This window comes from Natrix helvetica, assembly GCF_964273705.1.
Source record: "Natrix helvetica genome assembly, chromosome: 8".
Taxonomy (NCBI): domain Eukaryota; kingdom Metazoa; phylum Chordata; class Lepidosauria; order Squamata; family Natricidae; genus Natrix; species Natrix helvetica.
This window is the reverse complement of record NC_138559.1, coordinates 23,972,695-23,995,134: the sequence shown is the minus strand read 5'-3', so window position 1 is coordinate 23,995,134 and position 22,440 is coordinate 23,972,695. Positions and strand designations below refer to the sequence as shown.

The 22,440-nt window shown below is 44.1% G+C and overlaps 1 protein-coding gene across 9 annotated transcripts in view; it reads left to right on the top strand.

Annotated features, from left to right (window-relative positions):
* The window catches only part of GRAMD1B (GRAM domain containing 1B), a 441,187-nt gene that overhangs the window by 314,091 nt on the left and 104,656 nt on the right, over positions 1 to 22,440 (top strand). For 2 of the 9 annotated variants that reach the window (XM_081960575.1, XM_081960577.1), the window contains exon 1: positions 6,480 to 7,400. The exons of 5 other annotated variants lie outside the window; for them this stretch is intronic. In XM_081960575.1, coding sequence (XP_081816701.1) covers positions 7,018 to 7,400 — 383 coding nt within the window. In that variant the 5' untranslated portion in view covers positions 6,480 to 7,017. Of the gene's footprint in view, positions 1 to 6,479; positions 7,401 to 22,440 lie in introns of those variants that run through there. 2 more of the 9 variants (XM_081960571.1, XM_081960576.1) reach the window with 2 other exon arrangements.

The window sequence follows — 22,440 nt, the reverse complement described above, 5'->3', positions numbered from 1 at the left end:
TATACAGTATTATGTTAACACGCTCTGATGCTGAGGAGTTAGACGTTCTACTCCCCCTCCCCACCTGAAAAGTAACTCTGTTCCAACCGCCACTTGCCTTATATTAACCAAGCCCTATCAGCATGATGGCGAACCTATGGCACGCGTACCATCTGTGCCGTTTCTGACGGCACGCAAGGCGTTGCCTGTCAGCTCCAGGACGCATGCGTGCGCTGGCCAGCTGATTTTCGACCTTGATTTTCGGCCGTTCGATTAGAACAGACTTCCGGTTTGCACATTGTGCTGTTTGTCACAGGGAAGCCTCCGGAAGGCAAAAAACAGATCTACAGGGCCCACCGGAAGTTGAAAAATGGGCCGTTTCTGGCCTCTGGAGGGCCTCCGGGGGTGGGGGGCAGGCTCCAAGAAAGCCCTGCGCGCATGCACAAGGCAGCGGGGTATGTGTGTCACGCGTGCATGCACAGGGGGCATTAAATTATGGGGGTGGGCACACGGGCGTACATGATAGCACGCAGACGTGTGCTTTTGGCAAGGCGAACAAGATTAGGCATCACTGCCCCATCACATAGTTTTTTTTAGCAAAGCACAGGTATCCAGCTAGTTATGTATATTGGATTATGCCTTTCATGTTTGTTTGTTTGTTTGTTTATTAAACTCTTATCCCACCTTTATTGTTTAGGAGGGGGGGATTATTGACTTTTTATATGTGGTGGGTATTCTCTTAGGTAGATTTTTTTTTCATAGCACAGGAGGAAAGTGCTGTTGTAAGCTACAATGTGGTGTACCTCGGATTCCCTGTGATTAATGACTTAGTAAAATAACTATTGCAAGCGTGGGAGATGGATGAGGCTTCCGCATTCCCCAAACAGTTGGGAAATACTAATTGGTTAAAAAAAAAAAACCTCTGGGAAACAATTACTGGAATTGCCATATAGCCTTTATTATAAATATTGTAAATGATGCTGTCTGGTTGAATACATCAGTTCTGATGTATTGCAGAGTCTGGAGAAATACCCAGAGTCTGGGCTTCAAAGTGGATATATATCTTTTTTGCCTCTTTACTCTTCCCCAAAGAACGTTTCTATGAACGAGTCTTCAATTCCGCTCCTTTTCTTTGCTAATTACACTGGTGAGAATGTCTGATTAAAGTCAACATGAAAGAAAGCAAAAAAAGGGAAAGCCATTATAAACAAAACTTCCGCTCGGCAGAGATTTTACAGGGTGCCTTTCCTTGTTCCAACTCATATTTCACCACCTCGTTCCTTTGCTCAGAAGCCTCGACATATAGACAGATGTGCACCTAGAGGCTCCGTTCGTACGAATCGTGGCTCCTTGAGCCTTGGTTGACATATGGCTGAACCTCAAGTAAACAAAACCATGTTACGGCCTAGCAACATATCATCTTCATCTCTCTCTCTCTCTCTCTTTGTCTGTCTCTGTCTCTTTCTCTCTCTCTTTCTCTCTCTCTCTCTCTCTATCTATCTATCTCTTTCTCTCTGCTCTGTGTCTCTCTCTGTGTCCTTCTCTCTGTCTCTCTCTTTCCCTCTGTGTGTGTCTCTCTCTCTGTGTCTCTCTGTCTCTCTCTTTCTGTCTGTCTCTCTCTGTCTCTGTCTCTCTCTCTTTCTCTCTCTCTGTGTCTGTCTCTCTTTCTCTCTGTCTCTGTCTGTCTCTGTCTGTCTCTCTGTTTTTCTCTGTCTCTGTCTGTCTGTCTCTCTTTCTGTCTGTCTGTCTGTCTGTCTCTCTGTCTCTCTCTTTGTCTCTTTTTCTGTCTCTTTGTTTCTCTCTCTCTCTCTCTTTCTGTCTCTCTCTGTCTCTGTCTCTGTCTCTGTCTCTGTCTCTGTCTCTGTGTGTGTCTCTGTCACTCTCTCTCTCTCAAATCATCTCTTCTTAAAGTAGAATGGTTTAAATATTATTTGTAGGCAATGGAACGGTTTTCTGACCCGCCGTCATTTGCATAAATGCTCGGGTGTGGAATCAGCGTCTGTGGGTTGTAACGGCGCTTCCTGGGTATTTGCATAAATAGGTGGAAAAAGCTCAGAGAAAAGAGAGGGCTTTCGTTTTTATGAAAATGACCCAGTTGGGATCCTGATCTGTCTCTGTTAACAACATTGAATTGAGGTTCTCGCGGGTTTCTGCCAGGCTAACCAGAAAAGGGAGCTGCCATACAGGAAGTCCTCAATTTAGAAGCCTCCGATTAGTGGCAGTTCTGAGTTACATGACCGGTACTGAAAATAGTGACTTGCGACTCTTTGTTGTGTCTGTTAAAGCATCCCCCTGGTCACGTGATCAAAAATGGTAACTGGTTCATATTTATGACGCTTGCGGTGTCCCCAGGTCACGTGATTCCCATTTGTGGTTCACTTAACAACGGAGGCAAGAAAGGTCTTAAAAGCAGGGCAAAAATTCACTTGTCTCACTTGGGAACAGAAATTTTGGACTCAACTGTGGTCATAAGTCGAGGACCACCTATGAAGAAAGGCAGGGGGTGGTTTCAAAGAAATTTACTTAAAAATGTGTTTTTGTAGAAACCTTTGTCTTTCAGTAACGATCGACAGATAATCTTTGATTGAAAACCATTCATTTAGTCGCGATTTGAAGTTACAACGGCACTGAAAAAGGTGACCTACAACCAAGTCCTTGGACTTACGACCATTGTAACCTTCCCCACAGTCATCTTCTTTTAACGACCCCATAATCCCTTGCATGGTGGAGTCTGGGCAACTGAATGGATCTAGCATTTAATGGCCGGATGCCCTTCCTGTTGCCAATGCGGAGTTTTGTTCGGCAGATAAATTCTCAGCATGCCCAGAGAGAGAAATATCGGCCTCTACCTAGGATCGAACTCACAGCCTCCTGATTGTGAGGCCATCGCACCCCTCCAGATAACATCCTCACAGTCACGGGATCCAAATTTGGGCACTTAGCAACTGGCTTGTGTTTATACCAGTTGCTGCATCCCAAGGTCATGTGATCCTTATTTGCGACCTTCTCGGATGGCTTTTGACAAGCAAAGGGGGAAAACAGTTTCACCCAACAGCTTGCAATGATTTGCTACCAAGGCATAGAATCGAAATCAGGTGAAGTATTAGTACCGCTTTATAAAGGGTGGCTCAGGGGCTAAGATGCTGAGTTTGTCAGTCAGAATGGTCGGCAGTTGAGCGGTTCGAATCCCTAGTGCCCCGTAACGGAGTGAGCTCCCGTTCCTTGTCCCAGCTTCTGCCAAGGGTCTAGGGTCTCCTGCTTGAGCAGGGGGTTGGACTAGAAGACCTCCTGAGCTCTATTTGGATTAAACATCCATGACAAAAAGAGATTGTAGAATCGGGTTGTGTCTCACTTCACAGCCACCTTGTTTTGCACTGGAACTCCTGGCCCCAGATGTTCGTCGTATGACTCCTCCTCCTCGATAAAATGGGACGGCTACACCTCTAAGACGCAACATGAGAGAACTGTGCTGTTCTGCAGCGCCTGAGCCAATTTTCGCTTGGAAGCCCACGGATGTGTTTATGGTTGCAATTCAAGGACTTCCCCTGTCCTAGCAGGAGCCTCAAGGTTTCAAGTTCCCGCAGGGGAAGAGAGGCATTTCTTCAAGTCTGTTTACTCCGCTTTTGGAAGCAGGATCAATGCAAGCTTCCGGAGTCCAGGAATTGGAAGAACTGTCAATCTATTCCTGTTAAGCTTCTGTTTAGGGCACCGGCCCAAATTCCTTCCGGTTTAGATCAGGGGTTGGTTCCGGCAGTCACTACGGCTGGTTCACTCATGGCCGTGCCACGCGCGTTTGATGCACGCTGCACGAATTTGCACAGTGCAATAAAAATTGCTCTGCGCAGAAGCCAAAAAACAAGATGGCGGTGCCTATGGGGCCACCCGGAGAACCAGTTCAGGGGTGTGGCAGGCCTGGGTCGCTGCCGGTTCCAGCCACCTAGGCCGCCAAACCACTACCAGTTTGTCTGAACCGGTCCGAACCGGTCTGAACCCACCACTGGTTTAGATTCCTTGCTAAAATCTTGCCCTGCTCCTATCTACGCCTGAAGGTCTTGTGCGTAGCGCATTGTGCAATCATCTCTCTGGGAGTCAGAACAGAACAGAACAGACTCACGGAGTTGGAAGGGACCTTGTAGGTCATCTAGCCCAACCCCCTGCCCAAGCAGGAAACCTGACATCATTTCTGAACAGATCTATTTCCAAAGGCAAACGGCGCTTAACGTGGGAAACAGAAGGCCTCTTGTCCTAAGGGTTCTTAATGGCCAGTACAGGTCCTCGACTTATGACCACTTCAGATTTATGTTGTTCACCGAGACATTTGGGAAGTGAATTTTGCCCCACTTTACGACCTTTCTTGCGACAATTTAAAGGGACTCATTGCATTTGTCACACGGCTGTTAAGCGAACCTGGTTTCCCATGGATATTGCTTGTCAGAAGGTCGCAAAAGGGGAACTGGGTTGCTCCTGGTTCGGTCTGGATCGGCCGAACTGGTAGTAGCGGTGATGGGAGGCTCCGCCCACCCTTCCAGACGCTTCTGCGCAGAAGGCGTTGCACACGAGCGCAAGCCCACCCGAAACAGTAGTTTAAAAAAAATTGGCACCCCACCACTGTGCAACAGTCATAAATATGAATCAGCTGTCAAACTTCCGAATATAAATCACATGACCAGGTCATAAGTGTGAAAAATGGTCCTAAGTCACTTTTTTCCGCGCTGTTGTTGCTGAGTTACAAACGTGGCAGTGGCAAATGTCGTAAAATGGGACGAAACTCGCTGAACAAATTTCTCACTTAACAACATTCATTCTGGGCTCCCTTGTAGTGGCAAGTTGCAAATTGTAAATCTAAAATGAACTCATGTAAAACAGGGATAAACACAGCACATACGTTGTCCTTGACTTCCAACTATTTATTTCGTGACCGTTCAAAGGTACCACGGCACTGAAAAAAAAGGTAACTTTCAACCAGTCCTCGGACTTATGACCGCCGCAGCGTCCCCATGGTCCCGTGAGCAAAATTCAAGCGCTTGGTGATTGACAGTTGCGGTATCCCGGTCTCATGTGATTACCGTTTTGCGACTTTCCCAGATGGCTTCCGACAAGCTAAGGCACAATGGGGGAAGCTGAGTTCGCTTACCGACCGCATGATTCGCTTCACCGCTGCCGTTTCGGTCAACAACTGTGGCAGGAAAGGGGTTAAAATTGGGTGCGACTGAGTTAACGACAGCCTCACTTAGCAATGGAAATTCTGCTCCCAATTCTGGTCCTAAAGAGGAAGGCTACCTACAATTGGGTCGGTGATGTGTCAGCCGGCATATATTTCTTCTCTGTAATGGTGGCATTTCTCCTTGTGTCAACCAAAAACACATGTATAATCATGATAAATAGTCCGAGAAAGCTGACTATATCTTCTTATGGGCTTCTTGGCATCTGTTGATTGACTAGGCACAAGCCATCTTGCCAAAGAAGACGCTCATCCATAACTCTCATCTCCTTGCAGGACTGCAAATCAACCAGAACTCCAGCTTTTGGGTTCTAACAAGGGACCTGGATCCTTGGTCAAGAGTGTGGGGAGATGATCAATATGGGTGCCTGTCTTCTTCTGACTCCCACCAAAAGTTCTCTTAGGAGCCCCAAATTCTTCCTCCCTCTTGAATCGATCCTTACCGTAGTTGGGGCCTTGGTGAGGTCTTCTCCAATTGTTCCATTCCATGGAGCAGAAGAGATACGACCTGAACGATGGACCGCTTTGGAAGCAGTTCTTTTCACCCTGGCATTTCTATCTCATCTCCCCAACAACCCCCAGCCCATCGTTTAGAAAACTCTGCCAGGATGCGTGGCGCAATGTTGAATCCCGCTCTCCGAGGTTCATGGCAACGCAAAACATTGACTCCCTCTTCTCTGTCAATTTTGCCTTTCATAGTTGGTCAGAAACAGGCCAACCTCGAAAGGATACGAGGGAGTCATCTGCTCCCCTTTTGGCTTGTCCCAACGGACGTTCTTGGAGTCCTCCACACAAGGACTTGGGTGAGCCTTGATCCTCTGGCCGAACGTGGCAGCAAGGAAGGATAAATCTCATCCTGCTTGCATTTATCTTTTCATGTGTTTTGACTCCTTCCTCCTTTGACCCACCATCTGTGGTTTTCAAGGAGAAACGAGAAAAGAACTGAAATGTCATCGGATAAGGCTCAGGGTCATCTCGTGGCCTTCCTTCTACCAAATGGTGGCATCTAGCCAAGGAAGGGGCTGAGACGGACAGGGAATCCAGCCAATGGTTGTTGCCGGGAAGGCTTGCTTCCAGAAACACCCTCCTCCCCTCCAAACCTACACCCATGGCTGATTGGTGTAGCAGCAGCAGACTTTTGTCACTTGGACTTCAGAGTGTGGCTACATTTGCAGCAGCTGTCTGAGCTCATCAGCCTGGGGCAGGAGGGGTGGGGGTGGGAGAAGAACCTCCCCCTCCCACCCCTTCCCCTCCTTTGCTGATTTTATCATCTATCACTGCTTCCTTCCTCCCTCCCTCTCTGTCTTTCTGTTTTGTTCTCTCTCTCTTTTTCTCTTTCCTTCCAACCTCCACGCAGCTCCTCCACGCTTCTCATTCGGTCCCTCCAGAACGCACCCCAATAAGAGTTTTCCGCCAGAGCTCCAGGGGAGCTGTTCATCAGCCCTGCACGCACAGGCGAAGGAAGAGTGCTGCGGAGGAGAGAGAGAGAGAGAGAGAAACAGTCACCGGGGAAACTGATTTTGTCCTCGGTGACAAACCGAGAGTCTCCTCCCGGTAGAGCCAGGCGTGAGCTTTTGGGAAAGTTGTGCCTTGAAGTTCCTGGACTTGGCTGGGAAGTCAGGAAAAGAAAAACCACTTGCAGCCGACCTTCTCCATGGACAGGAGGGCTTCTTGGGGTCAATGAGACCACCTGAGGAATATGGAGAGGAGAGGAAGGCAGCATCGCAACTTCCTAAACCCAGAAGGGAATAAGGTGGGTTTTTGAGCTTCCAGTCTCTTCTAGAAGCCAGAAGAAGAAGAAGAAGGAAGGAAAGTCTATGAAGGAAGGAGTGGGAGAAACCCAGGACCGCATGCCTGCAGCCAAGATGAGCGAGACCCTTCAGCTGCCCACGCTGCAAGTGTCCGAGCCACAGGTGAAGGAGGACGGCCACCCCTGGTCCAGTTCCTCCACCCCGACCTTGCGCCGCAGGCGTTTCAGGATGCGCCGTGCAAGGAACGCTGAAGAGCAGAATCCAGAAGCCGCCTCTTCCTCTTCCTCCAAGGAGTTCCTTCAGCTTCCCTCCATCGAGATTACGCCTTCCAGTGATGAAGAAAGCCCTTGGTCCAACTGCTCCACGCCGAGTGCCTCTCCCCGGCGCAAGCGCTTCCTCCTTCGGAAGTGGTTGACCGTGAGGGAGAAGAAAGAATGCAGTGAGAGCAGGTAGGTGGGCCTCCGTTTATTTCCCCCCCCCTGTCTCTTTCGTGGTTTCCATTCTCCAACAATGTGCCTTCAGGGAGATAATATAATGCAATAACAGAGTTGGAAGGGACCTTGGAGGTCTTCTAGTCACTATCATTTAAAGTTCTCTGATTCCTCCTCCAACTAAGATAATGTGTCCTCCTTAAGCAGAGATGTCCTTAAGCCCTCCTTAATGTATAATATAATAACAGAGTTGGAAGGGACCTTAGAGGTCTTCTAGTCCAATCCCCTGCTTAGGCAGGAAACCTTACAACACTTCAGATAAATGGTTATCCAACCACTTCTTAAAAACTTCCAGTGTTGGAGCATTCACAACTTCTGGAGGCAATTTCTGTTCCACTGATTAATTGTTCTCACTGTCAGGAAATTTCTCCTTAGTTCTAAGTTGCTTCTCCCCTTGATTAGTTTCCACCCATTGCTTCTTGTCCTGTCCTCAGATGCCCTGGAGAATAGCTTGACTCCCTCTTCTTTGGGGCATCCCCTGAGATATTGGAAGACTGCTATCATGTCTCCCCTAGTCCTTCTTTTCATTCAACTAGACATACCCAGTTCCTGCAACCGTTCTTCATATATTTTAGCTTCCAGTCACCTAATCCTCTTGGTTGCTCTTCTCTGCACTCTTTCTAGAGTCTCCACATCCTTTTTACATTGTGGTGACCAAAACTGGATGCCGTATTCCAAGTGTGGCCTTACCAAAGCATTATAAAGTGGTATTAACACTTCACGTGATCTTGATTCTGTTCCTCTGTTGATGCAGCCTAGAACTGTGTTGGCTTTTTTGGCAGCTGCTGCACACTGCTGGCTCCTATTTAAATGGTTGTCCACTAGGACTCCAAGATCCCTCTCACAGTTACTCCTATTGAGCAAGGTACCACCTATACTGTACCTGTGCATTTGGTTTTTCTTGCCTAAATGTAGAACCTGACTTTTTTCACCATTGAATTTCATTTTGTTAGATAGCACCCAATGTTTCAAGATGAAACGGGGACCTTTCCCATCGTCCACATGTCCACCATGCTTATGTCGACCTTTCTTGGCTAATCTAGATCCATCTGATGCCTCTTGGCTTTTCTTTTTGCAGTCTCATTTTTCACCCAGGACAGCTAGCGCTCACTTTACGACCACAATTTAGACTCCACATTTCTGAGTTTAAGCAAGACGTTGGTGAAGTAAGTTTTTGCTCTGAGTCACGACCACGTTTCTTGCCGTAAAGTGAATCACCACTGTTGAAAAGTTAGTCGGTTATTGAGTGAATCTGACTTTCCCCTTTGGATTTTGCTTGTTGGAAGGTCACAAAAGGCTAAATGGACTGTTGTAAGTCGAGGACCAGCTGTAGATAGATCCTTGCTTTCTAAGATCTTTAAAAAGTGTCAGAGGAAAACTGATGGAAATGACCTTATAAGCAATATTTGCTGAAATAAGGCATCGTGACTTGTTGACAGTTGGACGAAGGTTTTCTGACGCGGAGCTTGTGAGCGTCTCTATACAGGTAGTCCTCGATGTACAACAGTTTGTTTAGTGACTGTTCGAAATTACGACGTCATGGACAAAAGGGACTTATGACTGTTTTTCACACTGACGACCACTGCAGCAACTCTATCGCCGTATCGTTAAAATGTAGATGCTTGGGAACTGATTCACATTTATGACCATCGTTATATTGTCCGAGGTTATGTGATCTCCCTTTGCGACCTTCTGGCAAGCCACATCAATGGGAAAAGCCTGATTCGCTTAACGTCCATGTGACTCATTTAACAACTGCAGTGATTCACGTAACATCTGTGGCAAGAAAAGTCATAAAATGGGGCTAAATTGGCTTCACGAAGGTCTCGCTTAGCGACAAGAAGTTTGGGCTCGATTGTGGTCGTAAGTCGAGGTCTGCCCTACAAAACCTGGAGTTCTGCAAATACCTGTTTGCAAGCTTCTTGTAAAACTTTGGTGAGGCCCTCTGTGTTTGGACTGGCTTTGTGTAAAAGAGGTGCACACCTTTTCTCTGTGGGGTGTGGATATGGACAGGCACGGACGTGGGAATTTGAGTGTGTCATTTCCAAGGTGTGTTTTGTATATGTTTGTTTTTACATTTGGACATCAACAGGATGGTGCATCCATAGAGCATCTCGTCAATAACAGTTTGCAGCCTAGAGAAGAACATGGATGAAATAATCTCTGTTCCTCCATCTGGACAGAAATCATTAATTCAGGGGAGAAATTGTCAGAGAATTCAGAGCCAGCCAGCGTTGGCGATCAGTTTAGTTGAATGTGCTGCTCCTTGTTCCATAAATTACAAGCCATTCTTAACTCTTGGTGGTCTTCTTCTTCTTCTTCTTCTTCTTCTTCTTCTTCTTCTTCTTCTTCTTCTTCTTCTTCTTCTTCTTCTTCTTCTTCTTCTTCTTCTTCTTCTTCTTCTTCTTCTTCTTCTTCCTCTTCCTCTTCCTCTTCCTCTTCCTCCTCTTCCCCTTCCCCCTCCTCCTCTTCTTCCTCTTCCTCTTCCTCTTCCTCTTCCTCTTCCTTCTCCTCCTCCTCCTCTTCTTCTTCTTCTTCCTCCTCCTCCTCTTCCTCCTCCTTCCTCTTCCCCTTCCTCCTCCTCCTCTTCTTCCTCTTCCTCTTCTTCTTCTTCTTCTTCCTCCTCCTCCTATATATATTATATATATAAATAACTATATATAACTACATATATATAAAACTATATATACATACAGCCATCTATGAATGTATGTATGTATGTATGTATGTATGTATGTATGTAGTATGCATGTTTGTGTGTGTGTTTGTGTGTTTGTGTGTGTGTGTGAGTGTGTGTGTGTGTGTATGTATGTATGTATGTATGTATGTATGTATGTATGTTCCAGCATAACTCTGGAACGCCTCGAGTAATTTCAATCAAACTTGGTACACGTATGACTTACTCTCTGGAAACAAATACTTTGGGGGCAAGGCACCTCTAAAACCCCTTACGGTGTGTGTGTTGCAGCATAACTCTGGAATGCCTGGCCCAACGCTTCGGGGCAAAGTGGAGGAGCGCATGGGAGCGGGAAGGGAGTATTTAACCACGATTCCCTCAATAGCTCATCGATTCTAATTCAGTAGTCAATTAATGCTATCCAAGCGACTTAATTTGATCTATTTTCCCCTGTCCTCTTTCCCCCCTCTTTTTTCTCCATCATGCCTTTCCCAATCTAGATCTCTGGGGGGGGGGGAATCTTCAAGTCACATGTTTCACAGCTAGCATGAATGTCTGCATCCCACTGATTGAAGACTTTTTTTTTTTTAGCTTGAGGGTCGGTTGGGTTATTTATTTTTCACTATGTTCTAGCCATCCAGGCTAAAATCCTTTTAAAAAACAACCAAACCTGATATTATTCTCTTCTCTCAGGACTTCAGCAGTTTTTGGCATTAAATAGCACATGGCAGGGAGGCTAGTAATGTGTCATATAGCATCAAAAGGGCAAGAGAGAAAATGTGAAAGCTTGGAAATGTTCTTGTGGTAGGAGTTTATGCATTTAGAATATTGGAAGCGCACCAGAATTGCCTCGATTAACAGAAGGACAGAGCTCGAAGGGACCTTGGAGGTCTTCTAGTCCACCTATCTGGCTGGAACAAACCTTTGTTGTTTACTTCATCCCTTTCTTTGTCTAACCAAAGCTGATCAGATGCCTTCAAGAATCCCAGTGCAGTATCTGAAAGCAAATGTTCTTTTCCTTCTGTTTGTGTCGATCATCTGCTCTTTAGAAGTATGGGACCACGGACAATCAGATATGCCAGAGCGCTGTGCAACTGTCTTAACAGTTTCTTCTCGCTCAACAAGGCTTTAGGTTCTCTTTCTCCCCCGGGGGGATTTATATATTTGAAATGGCATTTGGAAAAAGGCTAAGGCAAGGCGGCATGGATTAGTGAGCATTAGCATAGCAAGACCAGCATGCCACTTGGGCTCTTCCAAATTCCTTCTCCGGTAGCATTGGAAAATAAACACATTGGACTTTCAAACGTGCAATTCCTTCCGGGTTCATTCTTGATGCACGGAGTTGCTAGTTACTCAGGAGAAAAGGAACTCATTCACCCCTGGCCATGGTAAGCCAGATGAATCACTACAATGAGACGGAAATGAAGTGAAAGAGAACTGAAGAGGAGCAGAATAACAAGAGTTGGAAGGGACCTTTGGAGGTCTTCTAGGCAGGAAACCCTATACCATTTCAGATAAAAAAATGTCTCCTTATTTCCAGGTTGAATCTCTTCTTGTTCCGTTTCCATCCATTATTCCCTTGGAATGATCCTAGGTACCAGAAGTTTGCAAAGCAAACTTAATTAACTCAAAGGGAGTTAATAAGTACACACACTTCACATAATCACCTGCAAGAAACTCTTGCCTGGGGGCATCACCAGGGCAGCAACCCAAGTCATTGTGGTACATTGCAAAATGTAAACACCTTTGCAGTGGATTATTTTCAGGCTCAGAAGGATTTATATTGTTTCATTTAGTTGCCTAGTGTGATTTGATTGCTTATTTATGTTCTATGACTATCACTAAATGTTGTGTCTTATGATTCTTGATGAATGCATTTTTATGTACACTGAGAGCATCTGCACCAAAGACAAATTCCTTGTGTGTCCAATCACACTTGGCCAATAAAGAATTCTATTCTATTCTATTCTATTCTATTCTATTCTATTCTATTCTATTCTATTCTATTCTATTCCATTCCATTCCATTCCATTCCATTCCATTCCATTCCATTCCATTAATTTCCTATATTCTATTCCATTCCATTACCTTACATTACATTACATTAATTTTCTATATTCTTTTCTGTTCTGTTCTGTTCTGTTCTGTTCTATTCTATTCTATTCTATTCTATTCTATTCTATTCCAAAGCACCTGAAGACAGAACAAGAAGCAATGGATGGAAATTAATCTAGGAGAGAAGCAACCAAGAATTAAAGAGAAAGTTCCTGAGAGTGAGAACAATTAATCAATGGAACAACTTGCCTCCAGAAGTGAATGCTCTAACACTCGAAGTTTTAAAGAAGATGTTGGACAACCATTTGTCTGAAGTGATGTTTCCTGCCTGAGCAGGGAGATGGACTAGAAGACCTCCAAGTTCCCTTCCAACTCTGTTATTCTATTCTATTCTATTCTATTCTGTTCTGTTCTGTTCTGTTCTGTTCTGTTCTACTCTACTCTACTCTACTCTACTCTACTCTACTCTACTCTACTCTACTCTACTCTACTCTACTCTACTCTACTCTACTCCACTCCACTCCATTCCAATTTCTGTTCTGTTCTGTTCTATTCTATTCTATTCTATTCTATTCTATTCTATTCTATTCTATTCTCTTCTTTTCTCTTCTTTTCTAATCTAATCTAATCTAATCTAATCTAATCTAATCTAATCTAATCTAATCTATTCTAAAAGGAAATCCACAATACTACACTTCTTGGATACATTAAATAATTCTTCTACAACCTCTTAAACAGAAAATTTACCTGGGAGGGAATTGTATTCTTTCCCTGCCACCGTTACTGAACAAAAGACAACTTCTCACAAGAATAATTGACAAGATCTTGGGAAAGAGATCAAGGGAGTTAAAAAAATAAGGAGAGAATATTTCAGACTTCCTCTGTCCCACTGTCTCATACAATGCAACACGTCTCGTTGATTCTTATTTTCGGAGCGCATCGTCCACCCACTAGCTACTAATGAAAGGAAGCCGAGAGCTGAGTTCGTACACTATGTTTTCAAAATTTCACAATCGGAATAATTTCAAGGCTTGGGTGTTGAGTTGTTAATTAACTTGCAGTGGAAAAGAGAGAGAGAGAATGGCTCGTTACAGGGAGCAGGGAGCTAATTTGGAAGGCAGAAAGGTCATTGTACATAACATCTGGATGCAAGTTGTCCACATCACAATCCTACCTTTAACCTAGAAAGATGTTCCTTTAGATAAGCCCTTCTGTTTATGATTGAACAGAAGAGAATACCTTTAGACTTATATGCCGCAGTGCTTTACAGTCCTCTCTAAGTGGTTTATACAGTCAGCATTTTGCCCCCAACAATCTGGGTCCTCATTTTACCAACCTCAGAAGGATGGAAGGCTGAGTCAACCTTGAGCCAGTCAGGATCGAACCGCTGGCCGTCGGCAGAGTTCGCTTGCAATACTGCATTCTAACCACTGGGAAGGAAGGAAGGAAAATAGCAATAGCTGCGGTTGGGAAGGAGGTTTATTGGCCTAGTAACAGCAGTGACCACAGCAAAGAGGCAGCTAGCAAATTGGGGTTGTGGATTTGTGAGTTTTTATAGGACCTTTTGTGATTTCTATGTCATCATCTGTAGGAAAATGTGTCTTTTCTGGCTTTGTTTGTGGTTGAATTGCTACGATACCGTTTTAGAAAACTTTGCTCTAGAGCAGAGCAAGGTTTTTTTTTTGTTTAACTTTAGCATTTTCAATATTTGTGGACTTCAACTCCCAGAATTCCTTAGCCAGTTGCTCTGGAGTGCCTAGTTTTGTGAAGGGGTTGAAATGGGCCAATTTCACTAGCACAGACCAATCGAGGGCAAAGAGCTGCAGGATGTCTCCCTTAATCAGATGCAGAAGAGAGAATATTTGCATCCGATGTTTCACGTCACAGATTCCTATCAAATCTGCGTTTGAACACAGCAGATAACGGTCCCCTTGGGACTGCAATTAATTTAATTGGCAACTGGCAAATTCCAGTGTGTGACATTTGAATCTGACCCTTGACCTGTCTTCTCTAATTAGTGACATTAATTGGCCAATCTCAAATGAAAGTCAGCTGACCATAGGAGCACTTCTTTTTCCTTGCGCGCTTCAGTGCCACCTCCTGACTCCCTTCAAGATATTATGTCAGCCACAAAGCATTTGTTATGATTAGAGTGCCATTCAGCTGACTCTCCATTGTCATTTAAAGGAATCGCGGCTGTCATTACGCAGTGTGGTGCGGAGGCCTGGAGGTGGTGCTCTCGCCTCACAATCAGAAGGCTGTGTGTTCGATCCTAGGTAGAGGCAGATATTTCTCTCTCTGGGCACAATGAGAATATATATCTGCCGAACAAAACTCCGCATTGGTGACGGGAAGGGCATCCGGCCAATAAACACTCAGCTCCCTTCAGTTGCCCAAAACTCCACCCCGCAAGGGTTTATGTGGTTGTAAAAAGAAGATGACTGCTGTCACTAAGGAAATCTGCAATGTCTAAGCAAATGCCACGGTCGTTAACAGAAGCAATGGTTTCCTATGGACACAGTTTTGCTAAACCTAGAGGTGCTTTTTGACCAGCAAAATCAATGAGGAAGCCAGATTAACAACCGTGTTACTAATTTAACAACTGCAGTGATTCATTAAGTGAAATCTACTTAATGAATGTCACACGTAGCGACAAAAACATTGGGCACAATTGTGGCCGTAACTCGAGGACTAACTGTTCAAAACTTGGAGTTCTGCAAATAACTCTTTGTAAGTACCGTATCTTCTTGAAGTTTGGTGAGGCCCTTTGCATTTGCATTGCCTTCTTGTAAAGGAGATTTACATATTTCTCTCTGTGGGAGTATACATGTGCATGCATAGAATAGAATAGAATAGAATAGAATAGAATAGAAAATGGAAATGGAAATGGAAGAGGAAGAGGATAGGATAGGATTCTTTATTGGGCAAGTGTGATTGGACACACAAGGAATTTGTCTTTGGTGCAGATGCTCTCAGTGTACATAAAAAGACAAGATACATTCAACAAGAATCATAAGCAACAACACTTAATGAAAGTCATAGGGGACAAATAAGCAATCAGGAAACCATCAATATCAATATAAATCATAAGGATACAAGCAACAAAGTTACAGTCATGCAGTCGTAAGTGGGAGGAAATGGGTGATAGGAACGATGAGAAGACTAATACTAATAGCAATGCAGCCTTAGTGAATAGTTGGACAGTGGTGAGGGAATTATTTGTTTAGCAGAGGGATGGCATTCAGGAAAAAAAACATGTTCTGGTGTTTAGTTGCCTTGGTGCGGAGTGCCCAGTAGCATCATTTTGAGGGTATGAGTTTAAACAATTTATGTCCAGGATGCGAGGGGTCTGTAGATATTTTCACAGCCCTCTTTTTGATTCCTGCAGTGTTACAGGTCCTCAATGAAAGGCAGGTTGGTAGTAATTGTTTTTTCTTCAGTTCTAATTATCCTCTGAATTCTGTGTCTGTCTTGTTGGGTTGCAGGACCAAACCAGACAGTTATGGAGGTGCAGATGGCAGACACAATCATTCCTCTGTAGAACTGTATCAGCAGCTCCTTGGGCAGTTTGAGCTTCCTTGAGCATACATGTGGGAATGTGAGTGTGTCAGCTGATCGTTGGAACTTTTCAAAACTTTGTTAAGCGTTTTTTTACAACCGTTTTGGGTGAACCAGCCTGAATGGGTAGCATTTCACCTCTGATTTGCAGTCTCAAAAAGCTCTTGTGGAATATGAGTATAATTTCTCATCTCGTGTGGAGAACGTTTCGTGCATCTGTAATTGAATTGCCGTAGAAAATGGGCTCTTTCTCGTGCTTGGCGGATTATTATTATAAAGGAAGGATTATTTCCTTCCTTTGTTGTTCTCTTGGCTGTCTACCGCTAGACCCTCCGGAAGTTAGAACGGGTATGCAGAGGAAATAAATAATATATAAGTGTCTTTATATATTGCAGGAGGGAGAAATGATTCTTCCAGAGAGTCATGTATTCTTTAAAATATGCAAAAAAGCAGGAATGATTTTGGTTGAAAAAAATGGGTCGTTCGGAGCTCTCTAACGGCCAATAAAATCTTAGGAGCTAAAACATCTTTCAAGCTAGGCAGGAAATACTTCACAGTTTTCTCATTCTCATCACGTTCGAGGAGCCACATTTCCAAAAAGAATCACAATGAGATTACAGATTACAGAAAGATTGCAGATTAACGGAGTTGAAAGGGACTTGTAGGTCATCTAGTCCAACCCCCTGCCCAAGTAGGAGACCCTGCACCATTTCTGACAGATGGCAGTTGACACAGTCGTAAGGATTGTTCTGACCGAGGCTTTGCAAGAGCATGAAGCAATCTCCTGGTCCCGACAAAAACCCCGTTTATTAATTGACCGTGAATTCTGCTCATTCACAGCCAGCAAAGTCTTTCAAGGGAGGATTTACGGTCACAGACCTTATCTGGCTTGGAGAGCTGCCAGGCCAAGATCTGCAGAACTTGGCAAGGAGTCGGGCATGCATGTGTGCCTGAAGACCAGCTGGCCGGTGCTCAAGCACTCACCAGAAACCGGAAGATCATCTTCCCGGCGCACCGAGTGCATGCACCGGCCAGCTGGTCTCCTCGCTCATGAAGACCAGCTGGCTGGCACTCTGGAACTCGAAAGAGCAACAGGCGACGGCTCGCCTGCCCAGAGAGCTGACTCTGCGTGCCACTTCCGACACATGTGCCATAGTTTCGCCATCATGGCCATAGGTCAAACGAGACTTTGTTTTGCTGAAGCATGCTGTTTCTAATTTTGTTTCTACCAAGAATACTGGAATATTTGTTTCCTTAAGAAAGAGATAGCGTCTAGGGAAAATCAAGGGTGATTGGGGCCTCACTAGGAGTGGGAAGTCTTTGAACTGAGAGACCAGGGAAGATCACTGCTTCTTCCTGATAAGGGAGGCGTTATCTGATCTTAATGTGGCTTCCAGAACGGTAATCCTGCAGAAGGGAGGGAGGGAGGGGCGAGAACAGGCTATTCAGTAGCATTTTGTCCAGTTTCCTGAATAACCTTTGAACCTGAGTGCCTTTCGAATTGTGCATGCTCAGCATCAATCCAAGAGGAAGTCAAGAATGACCAAGGAAGGTCTGGTTTGGGAAGGTTTAATCGTTAAATTGAGCCGGTTAATTTTTACTCGTGCGGTTTGTTTGTTTTTTGCAAACATCGGTTCCTTACGGCCAGGTGCAAAACATTGAGCGGTGACCCAAGGAGGAAAATGGATAACCCTGGTCCCCAAGCTGAGATTGACTCAGAGGAGAAATCACAGTTCAACGGGGTGGAATTCAGTGGGGTCAGATTCTAGCTTTTTACACGGCTTGGATTCTGCTGGGATTTGACAGATGAGGTAAGAATCCTTTGCGATCGCTTCCTTGCAAATAATTCTGTTTCTGTTTCAAGATCAGATGAGATTAACAGAGTTGGAAGGGATCATCTAGTCCAACCCCCCTTGCCCAAGCAATAGACCCTACACCATTTCTGACAGATGGCAGTCCAGTCTGTTCTTGAAAGCTTCCAGGGATGAAGCTCCCGCAACTTCCGAAGGCAACTTCTGTTCCATGGGTTGATTGCTCTCACTGTCAGAAAATTTCTCCTTATTTCCTTATGTCCAGGTTGAATCTCTCTTCTTTTGTACATAAGTTATTTGTTTTATAACATATAAAAATTCCATTATTGGTTAAACAGCATGTCGTCTGGGTACAAATATTTTTAGGAAATCATCATCAAAGTGTTTGCAACAATATTCATCACATTAATATTCATTCTCTGACAATGATAATCATAATACGAATATTTGCTCATCCAATTTTAACAAGCCTCCCTTTTTTCATTGTTCCTTTTCTTATAGTTCCATATTTCTAACTTTGGTCAGGTTGAATCTCTCCTGTTTCAGTTTATCTCTCTTTATCTGAAGCAGAGGGAAGAGAATTTGCATTTGAAAAGGAGGAAGGGGGAAAAGGGATGCATTAAAAGATCACAGCAGCTCTTGTTGAAAGTTAGTGCTTTTCTCCACTATTTTTATCCAGAAAGTGAAATTGGACAGAAAATCTGAACAGCATAATTGACGAGGCAATGAACTGGAAGCACAGAGGTAGATCAAGAATAAGCATTTAAATATCTATTTATCTATTTATCTATTTATCTATTTATCTATTTATCTATTTATCTATTTATCTATTTATCTATTTATCTATTTATCTATTTATCTATTTATCTATCTATCTATATCTATCTATCTATCTATCTATCTATCTATCTATCTATCTATCTATCTATTTATTTATCTATCTATTTAACTATTTAATCAGAATAGAGCTGGAAGGAACCTTGGAGGTCTTCTAGTCCAACCCTCTGCTCAAGCAGGAGACCCTAGACCATTCCAATCAATCAATCAATCAATCAATCAATCAGAATAGAGCTGGAAGGGACCTTGGAGGTCTTCTAGTCCAACCCTCTGCTCAAGCAGGAGACCCTAGACCATTCCAATCAATCAATCAATCAATCAATCAATCAGAATAGAGCTGGAAGGGACCTTGGAGGTCTTCTAGTCCAACCCTCTGCTCAAGCAGGAGACCCTAGACCATTCCAATCAATCAATCAATCAATCAATCAGAATAGAGCTGGAAGGGACCTTGGAGGTCTTCTAGTCCAACCCTCTGCTCAAGCAGGAGACCCTAGACCATTCCAATCAATCAATCAATCAATCAATCAATCAATCAATCAATCAGAATAGAGCTGGAAGGGACCTTGGAGGTCTTCTAGTCCAACCCTCTGCTCAAGCAGGAGACCCTAGACCATTCCAATCAATCAATCAATCAATCAATCAATCAGAATAGAGCTGGAAGGGACCTTGGAGGTCTTCTAGTCCAACCCTCTGCTCAAGCAGGAGACCCTAGACCATTCCAATCAATCAATCAATCAATCAATCAATCAATCAGAATAGAGCTGGAAGGGACCTTGGAGGTCTTCTAGTCCAACCCTCTGCTCAAGCAGGAGACCCTAGACCATTCCAATCAATCAATCAATCAATCAATCAATCAGAATAGAGCTGGAAGGGACCTTGGAGGTCTTCTAGTCCAACCCTCTGCTCAAGCAGGAGACCCTAGACCATTCCAATCAATCAATCAATCAATCAATCAGAATAGAGCTGGAAGGGACCTTGGAGGTCTTCTAGTCCAACCCTCTGCTCAAGCAGGAGACCCTAGACCATTCCAATCAATCAATCAATCAATCAATCAGAATAGAGCTGGAAGGGACCTTGGAGGTCTTCTAGTCCAACCCTCTGCTCAAGCAGGAGACCCTAGACCATTCCAATCAATCAATCAATCAATCAATCAATCAATCAATCAGAATAGAGCTGGAAGGGACCTTGGAGGTCTTCTAGTCCAACCCTCTGCTCAAGCAGGAGACCCTAGACCATTCCAATCAATCAATCAATCAATCAATCAGAATAGAGCTGGAAGGGACCTTGGAGGTCTTCTAGTCCAACCCTCTGCTCAAGCAGGAGACCCTAGACCATTCCAATCAATCAATCAATCAATCAATCAATCAGAATAGAGCTGGAAGGGACCTTGGAGGTCTTCTAGTCCAACCCTCTGCTCAAGCAGGAGACCCTAGACCATTCCAATCAATCAATCAATCAATCAATCAGAATAGAGCTGGAAGGGACCTTGGAGGTCTTCTAGTCCAACCCTCTGCTCAAGCAGGAGACCCTAGACCATTCCAATCAATCAATCAATCAATCAATCAATCAATCAATCAGAATAGAGCTGGAAGGGACCTTGGAGGTCTTCTAGTCCAACCCTCTGCTCAAGCAGGAGACCCTAGACCATTCCAATCAATCAATCAATCAATCAATCAATCAATCAGAATAGAGCTGGAAGGGACCTTGGAGGTCTTCTAGTCCAACCCTCTGCTCAAGCAGGAGACCCTAGACCATTCCAATCAATCAATCAATCAATCAATCAATCAATCAATCAATCAGAATAGAGCTGGAAGGGACCTTGGAGGTCTTCTAGTCCAACCCTCTGCTCAAGCAGGAGACCCTAGACCATTCCAATCAATCAATCAATCAATCAATCAATCAATCAGAATAGAGCTGGAAGGGACCTTGGAGGTCTTCTAGTCCAACCCTCTGCTCAAGCAGGAGACCCTATATCATTTCAGGCAGTTGGCTGTCCAGTATTTTCTTTAAAAACCTCCAGTGATAGAGCTCCTACAACTTCCACTGGCAAGCTGTTCCACTGGTTAATTGTCTTCTCTGTTAGGAAGTTTCTCCTTAAAATTATGGTGGGGTTCAGTGTGAATTAACTGTTAAAACCAGGGGAAAAAACAGAAGCAAGTGTCTCCAGCTTGGGAGCCCAAAGCAGAGCCGTTTCTTGCCCATCCCGAGAGATCTCTATAAATAGCATCGGCCAACTGATAGAAAATAACCGACAAGAGTGGATTCCCGAGCAGCAGATTCCCCACGAATCGTGCAATAATGACAGCAGGGGCTCCGAATCACAAGCCATTGGCCTCATATGTCCTCTTCTTAGAGCCATTCGGCATTGGCCAGCTGCAAAAGGAAATGGTGACATCTCGTGGATGGAGGAGGCAATTTCTCCACCGGATTTCTCTCCGGCTTGGTTTTTGGAACTGCATTGCAATAAATTCCTCGGATTCTCCATGCAGACTTCAGAGCATCCCTAGTCTAAGTCTCACCGCCTTCCCCCTGGGCTCTGGGGAGTCTGGGGGAAAGCCAAAAAAGTTGGCATATCGATAGCATTATGGACTGATGGTTGTTTAAAAACCTGTAGAGATGCTTGTCCCAAAGGTGCTTTGAGAATAACTGAATAACAGAGTTGGAAGGGACCTTGGAGGTCTTCTAGTCCCACCCCTTGCTCAAGCAGGAGATCTTTCAGTTGGTAACTGGGCTTTCTTGTTTTTTCTTTGAAGACATTTCTCTTCTCATCCAAGAAGCTTCTTCAGCTCTGACTGGATGGTGGGGAATGGAAGGACATATATTCCTTGCAGACAAGCTGGTCATTTGCATCCTTTTAGAGGGTCATTAAAGCACTTGGAGGTTTCTCTGTGTCCTCAGGGTCACCTGAGTGGTGCAAATGGTTCCTGTAGTCTGTAATTTTTAGAAGACTTTTTAGAAAAAAATTGCAGACTGCACTCAGCTGACCCTGAGGACAAAAATAAACCGCCAAGTGGGCTAAAGGACCCTCTAAAAGGCTGCAAATGACCAGCTGTCTGCAAGGCATATAAATCCTTCCCTTCCCCACCATCCAGTCAGAGCTGAAGAAGCTTCTTGGATGAGAAGTGAAATGTCTTCAAAGAAAAAAAAAGTCCAGTTGCCTCCTGAAAAAGCACCTTTGGTATATGATGGTTGTATAATTTTTGGAAATGTTTGTGCTTGTGTAGTAAGAAATTCACAAGCCATGCTAAATGATGGTTTAGAATATTGTTAAAATAGGACATCATACATTTTTTATAGGCATTACAGATCTTTCTCTCTTTCTTTCTTCCTTCCTTCCTTTCTCTCTCTCTCTTTCTCTCCTTTCCTTTCTTTATTTCTCTCTTTCTGTTTCTCTCTCTTTCTCTTTCTTTCTCTTTCTTTCTTCCTCTTCGTCCCTTCCTTCTTTGTTTCTTTCTCTTCCTTCCTTCCTTTCTTCCCATCTCTCAATCCTTCTTTCTTTCTTCCTTTCTTCATTCCATTCTTTCTTTCTACCCCTCTCAATCTTTCTCTCTTCCTTTCTTTTTTCTTCCTTTCTTTTTTCTTCCTTCTTTCTCTTTCTTTCTACCCATCTCTCAATCTTTCTTTCTCTTTCTTTCTTTCTTTCTTTCTTTCTTTCTTTCTTTCTTTCTTTCTTTCTTTCTTTCTTTCTTTCTTTCTTTCTTTCTTTTTTGAAGTCAGGGAAATCCGATTCATAGGCTGTAGGATGGTTTGACCTAGATCTGGAGCAGGGAAAGTGTGGCCTTTCCTATGGGGCTATACTACAACTCCCAGCATTCCTCCACACCAAGCTGAATTGAGCTTCTGGGAATTGTAGTTGCAACCTCTAGAATCTCCTCCCCCCCCCTTTTCCGACATTCCTATCCCTGTGGTGAAGAAAATGCAGATGTGAATTTTTGAATTGTGTGGTTTTGATGCTGGATAAAAATACAACCTCATAAAAGGCTAAGTCACCTTTGGGTAGAGTGCAGGCATCCCTCAACAGGGGTTTATTTCTTGATAAGATGATTTTGATGCCAGCGCA